Genomic DNA, 6,799 nt, shown 5'->3' on the forward strand with positions numbered 1-6,799 from the left:
ATATACCTCATGACCAATCACATTTTGTTGCAAAATGCCCCAATCTCTAGACCATATTTTACTAAATGACCACAATGCCCTTTCTTATTGAATTGCACTTAATCTATTTTTCTTATTGAAATAAATTATGAAAAAAATTCATACTAATTTAATAACATATTCTATATTAAATTTGCATAAATTTACCTTTAATTTTTTAAATTAATTATTTAAATAAAAATTTTAAGTAAAATTTTTTAAAACAATTTAATAAATTTCTTAATTTTTTAGGCATATATCACACGGAAAAATATATATTTTTTATTTAAATAATTTATTAATTTTTTATCAATATATTGTATAAAAAACATAATAATAACATTATACTCTCATAACTAAAAGGCCTTGGGAAGTTATAAACTATAAAGTGAGCAGGGCCGACCCCCCAAGGCGGTCGCCTAGGGCCTCAAAATTTTCAGGCCCATTAGTGATAGGTTCAAAAAAAAAACAAAAAATTAGGCCCCTTACCATGATTGATAGGCCCAAATAAAAAGAAAAAACTTAGGCCCCTTTCCATGAGTGACAGGCCCAAATAAAAAAAATTTAATTAATTAATTAAAAAAAAAAAACTTAAGGATCTTCCATTAAATGAATTCACAGCCCATTCAAAATCAAGGCCCTTAAAAACTTGGTGATTAAATTCGAAATTAAATATGGCCCTTTACTACTTTATGTATATGTTAGTTTGTATTTCAGTAATTAAACGGTCTTAAATTTAAGTTCGCCTAGAGCCTCTTAAGATTTTGTTAAACTCAGGGCCGACCCTGAGAGTGATTATAGATTATCAGATATTCAATATATCTATATCTATATTTATACTATTATTAAATGTGCAAAGAGTTTCAGTGTTTCAGTATTTTAGTATTTATTTATTAATATAAAAAAATATTTATTAATTGATATAAAACTCTAAAAATTACCAAATAAATTTCAAATTACCTATTTATCAATTTATTTTTAAAAAAAATACCTAATAAAATAAATCACTACTTTCAAATTACTTAATAAATTCAAATTACAAATTACCTAATAAATCTATACTATTATTAAAAGAGTTTCTATAAAACTATAACACAAAATCTATATCTACATCTATATCTATACTATTATTATAAAAGATAATGACATTTCCCAATTATGATTATGTTTTTATCGGAAGAGGACACATGTCATCATCCTATTAATCCAAGAAGCCTATAAATAGAGGCATGGAGGAAGGAGTAAGGGCACAGATATTGAGAACTCTAGAAATCCAAAGGGAATATTGAAGACCGATCCAAGACAAAGAATAACAAGCACATCCAAAATTGTACTGTCAACTTCAGCAAAAAAACAACAAGTACGTCAAAATCGTACCATTTTTATCCAACCAACAAAGGAGATTGAATACATCATAGGATTGTAATTTTTATAAATTAATAAATTTATTATTATTTGCTCCATAAAAAAAGTATTAATGCATAATAATATATTTAATAAATCAATTGGTGCATAAAATATTGAAATAAATCAATCAAACTTTTTTTTTTTTTAACATCCTTATGATAAGGTTGGGTTGCTGCAGACATTACACGCCTCTTGAAAACGTTTTTTTTTTTTTTTTTTTTGAAGTAATACTGTTTTCCTTATGTCCCACCAGTTACACGCACATAGGGGTGGCAAAATGGGTCAGGAACCATCAAACCGTCCATATCCGCCCGCTATTTAGTGGTTATGGGTGAACCATATTTAATTTGAGGGTCAAGATGGGTTGGATAATTTTTAACCATTTAATTTGAAGGTCAAGACTATATTCAACCCATATTTCACCCATCACATAATAAACACACCACACACATCTATTCTTATATTGCACTCAACTTATTTCTCTCTCTAAAATTTTCACTCACAATCCTCTCTCTCTCTCTCTCTCTCTCTAAATTTGTCTCTCATCAATTCCCTCTTTCTAAGTTTCTTTCTCTAGAAATTTCTTTTAAAAAAATTTAAAAAATTTAAAAATAAATAAAAAATTTTAAAAATTAAAAATAAGTAAAAAAATATTAAAATTAAAAAAGTTATAAAATTAAAAATTAAAAATTAAAAATTAATTATTATTATATATATATAATTGTTGGAAATGAGCTCTTCACACATGCAGATTTGAGAATATAATAAACTCCAAATTTCACTAAAAGAGGAATTAATTAAGTATCAATAATTAAACAGAAATGAAATGTTCCACTTCATTTGATATTAAAAAAAAAAAAAAAAAAAAGGATACCGCAATCATACACAGATCCAACAACCAGGAATAATTGATCTTCAAGATATCGCTGCAACAGCACCACTTCATCACCTCCACCACCGCCGACACCTTCCTCGCAGCATCGGAGCCCCTCGCCGCCAGGATCCAGGCAGTCGTCCGGCGGAGCAGTCTTCAGTCTATTCCTCCGCTGCCGCCGGCACAGGCGGAGGCAGATTTCGATGGCGCAGAGGAGAGGGAAAGTGGCACAGAGGAACGGGAGGAGGAGAGGCAAGCAGAGAGCGAGGAAGAGGCACCGTCTGCGGTGACTCCTTAGCCAAGACGTTAGGATCATTGCCGCTGATTTGATCGTCGCCGACGGAAGGTGGTGGTCGTCATCGTTAATGAGTAATTTTAAAATTTTTAAAAATAATTATAAAAAAATTAAAAAATAAAAAAAAAATTATTAATAACAATTTTTTTTTTTCATTTGATAGATATTCTTTAATTTATTTCTTTTATTAATATACAGACATACAATAATTAGTTAATGGTTCATATTCAAAGCTCCTATCTCTTCATTATTAAAATTTCATTATTAATAAAGCTGTAAATATTTGGTAACTAATTCTACATTTTTAGTTGATGATTCATATTCATAACTCCTATCTCTCCATTATTAAATTTTTATTATTTTTTTAAAAGTATAAAAAAATTAAAAAATAATAATTAATGGGTTCACGGGTCATAACGGGTTGACCCTGCCCATTTTCAACCCTTCCATTTTTAACCCATTTTGAACGGGTTGAATATGATTCTTGACCCATATTGTCCTGTCCATTTTTAATCCAACCCAAATCCGACCCAACCCGCCCATTTGCCACCCCTACACGCACATTAAATATTAGAAAGAGTGTTATTGATAATTCAATTTCAAATATGTTAACTTTGACAGAAATTAATTAAAAATTAAAATTAAATAGGTAAAATAAAATCACAAATTATTTTTTATTCTGAGTTTGTTTTATAAAAGGAAATTTAATTAGACAATGATATATTTAAAGAAAATAAAATAATTTCCTCAAAACTCTAGCACAAATTATTCATTTTATTTTCAATAAAACTCTATCACATCAGAACGGGATATATTTAAAGAGTTTCTATAAAACTCTAACACAAATTACCTATTTATTTATTTACTATTTTGAGTTTTTTAATAAAAGAAAATCTTATTAGACAAAAATTATAATATAAAAAATATTTATTAATTGATATATAAAATAAAATAATTTTTCTAAAATTCTATCACATATTACCTTTTATAATGATTTTTTTAATAAAAGGAAATCTAATTAGATAAGGATATATTTAAAGAAAATAAAATAAATTCTATAAAACTCTATCACAAATTACCTATTTTTTTCCAATAAAACTCAATCACCTTAGACAAAGATATATTTAAAGAGTTTCTGTAAAACTCTAACACAAATTACCTATTTATCTATTTATTATTTTGAGTTTTTAATAAAAGAAAATCTTATTAGACAAGAATTATTAATATAAAAAATATTTATGAATTGATATATAAAATAAAATAATTTTTCTAAAATTCTATCACAAACTAACTTTTGTTATGATTTTTTAATAAAAGGAAATCTAATTAGACAAGGATATATTTAAAGAAAATAAAAAATAATTTCTATAAAACTCTATTACAAATTACTTATTTTTTTTCCATTAAAACTCAATCACATTAGACAAAGATATATTTAAAGAGTTTCTATATAACTCTAACACAAATTACCTATTTATCTATTTATTATGAGTTTTTTTAATAAAAGAAATCTAATTATAAGTATTATTAATATAAAAAAATATTTATAATTGATATAAAAAGAGGTTTTAAGAGAGTTTTTATAAAAATCTAACACAATTTACCTATTTATCTATTTATTATGAGTTTTTTAATAAAAAAAAATCTAATTAGACAAGAATTATTAACATAAATAAATATTTATTAATTTATTTAAAAACAATTTTTAAAAGAGTTTCTATATAAAACTCAAACACAATTACCTATTTTTTTATTTATTACGAATTTTTGATAAAAGAAAATCTAATTAGACAATAATTATTAATATAAAAAATAGTTATTAATTAATATAAAAAATAAAATAATTTTTCTAAAACTGTTACACAAATTAACTTTTATTATGAGTTTTTTAATAAAATAAAATCTAATTAGGCAAGGATATATATATTTAAAGAAAATAAATAATTTATATAAAATTCTACCACAAACTCTATCACATTAGACAGAGATATATTAAAAGAGTTTCTATAAAACACTAACACAAATTATCTCAAATCTACCACAAATTAACTAATTTATTTTCATTAAAACTCTATCTGTATTTATCTATTTATTATGACTTTTTTAATAAATGGAAATCTAATTAGATAAGGATATATTTAAAGAAAATAAAATAATTTCTATAAAACTCCAACAAAAATTACCTATTTTATTTTCTATAAAACTCTATGACAAATTATTCTATAAAACTATAGCACAAATTACCTATTTTATTTTTTATAAAACTCTATCACATTATACAAGGATATATTTAAAGAAAATATATAATAATATAATAAAACATATAAATATAAATAAAATATAAAAGTGTAAAGAGTTCCTGCATTTCAGTATTTATTTTTTAATATAAAAAATATTTATTAATTAATATAAAAAGAAAACTCTATCGTATATCACCTCTATATTTATCTACTTATTATGAGCTTTTTAATAAAAGAAAATTTAATTAGATAAGGATATATTTAAATAAAATAAAATAATTAAGAATATATATGAATAGAAAATTTTGATAAGTTATCAAACATTTATCACGTGCCTTTTCCTATTATATATATATATATATATATATATATGAGATAGTTAGGAAGTAGGAAGAATTCATGCCCACGTGCATATGTGTGAAGAAGGGTTAGGCGAGGTGTATTCATCCCATGGTCCCAATCACATATATACATACACAGTTATATAAATTGACCGTACGTTACAAACACACTCTTTTGCCCACACCGAACTCGAATCCTTCGTCTTAAAAATAAATAAAAATTTTAAAAATGAATGGTCATTATTATAGAGGTAATTATTTAAAGTTAATTAACCAAATGGACATATCAGTAATCTCGGCGATGACTGCCAAGCAGTGTCCCGGCCAGCCCAAAGAGAATTATGCCTAGCCCAGACGAACTGTTCAAAATGGGCCAACTAAAGTGGTGGGCCAACTCTTCAATTGAGAAAGCCAAACTGGGTCGGAGTTCAAGAAATAAATGGACTCAACACATCAAACCCAGTCATTGCTTGGCCTAACACCGTAAGGCTAGTTTGTTGTTGAACATGGATGTGATATGAGCATAACTACCCTCACTTCCCATATGACGTGAGACTATTTACACATCTTTTACTCATGCAGTCACTGAGCAAACGATTTGATTGCTTGAAGGACTAGTGAGCTATGGATTGAATTTGAATTGGAGTTCATTTCAAACTTTGATTTTTGGATGAACATCAAAACTCAAAGTTGCTTTTTTCAAGCTAATTTTTTTTCATTATTTCCATATTTAATATGAAGTTAGATATGAGATATTGGAAGAAAGTTAAATAATTTATGATATGGCCTTTGTTCTATATGTATTTTAAAATATAAAAAGAACTGCTGGTTCTATTTAATTAGTCATAACTGCTACCCTTATTTAATTATCACCCACAATATTTAGACTCATATTTATTGGTTTTAAGAATCTTGTTATAAATGAATAAATAAAAATTGCTTGTTGAATAACGTTTACAGTGATTATCAACTAATAATTCGTTCTCCGTTTTTTTGGCATGTTAGACAAGTAATATGAACCTCTAAAAAAAATAAGTAATATGGTGCAAAGAAATAACTGAAGCTAAGGTTATCTTACCACTAATTAGTTGTCCTTGATTGACTTAAAGTCCTCAAATCATCGACACAAAAAAGAATCAAACAAAATGAGAAACTCCAACCGGCCTTTTCATGATTGCCTTACGACTGACATCTTGTTGGCCGTTCATGATGTAATTTGGCTACTCACACATCACTCACTCTTAAAAGTTTCAACCCCCTTGGATCCTAGCATGCTCACAATCTGTTTAGCCTTGGGCCAAGACTTCGTCTTGACACACACAAAGCAAGAGACGGAGCATGAAAACGAAAAAATCTCATACACAATGAGAATGGGAGAAAAAGCTCCGCGGCAAAATTTAATTCACACGTAGTGAGAATGAGAGCCAAAGTGTGCGGAGCATGAGTATAGCTGCTTAGAAACATTGTATGACTTAAAAATAGACAGACTTAACAGCAGAATCATGCATATATATTCATGCTACATACGTTAGAGACAATATTACGTGAAGGTGCTTTGAACCCTAATATTTCGTGTTTCACAATAACACTTATCCAGCAATTGTGAAATTTAATACCATAAAAA

The 6,799-nt window shown here is 26.7% G+C and overlaps 1 protein-coding gene across 1 annotated transcript; it reads right to left on the reverse strand.

The window, feature by feature from the left end:
- Positions 1 to 1,946: 1,946 nt before the first annotated feature.
- Positions 1,947 to 2,622, reverse strand: LOC132286592 (uncharacterized). The gene has a single exon (XM_059788950.1). The coding sequence runs from the start codon at positions 2,613 to 2,615 to the stop codon at positions 2,262 to 2,264; it is 354 nt and encodes a 117-aa protein (XP_059644933.1). The 5' UTR covers positions 2,616 to 2,622; the 3' UTR covers positions 1,947 to 2,261.
- Between the last annotated feature and the right edge of the window lie 4,177 nt (positions 2,623 to 6,799).

This window comes from Cornus florida, unplaced genomic scaffold (genome assembly GCF_030987335.1).
Source record: "Cornus florida cultivar Cherokee Brave unplaced genomic scaffold, ASM3098733v1 CherokeeBrave_3.0.0_Hap2_Chr11, whole genome shotgun sequence".
Lineage (NCBI taxonomy): Eukaryota > Viridiplantae > Streptophyta > Magnoliopsida > Cornales > Cornaceae > Cornus > Cornus florida.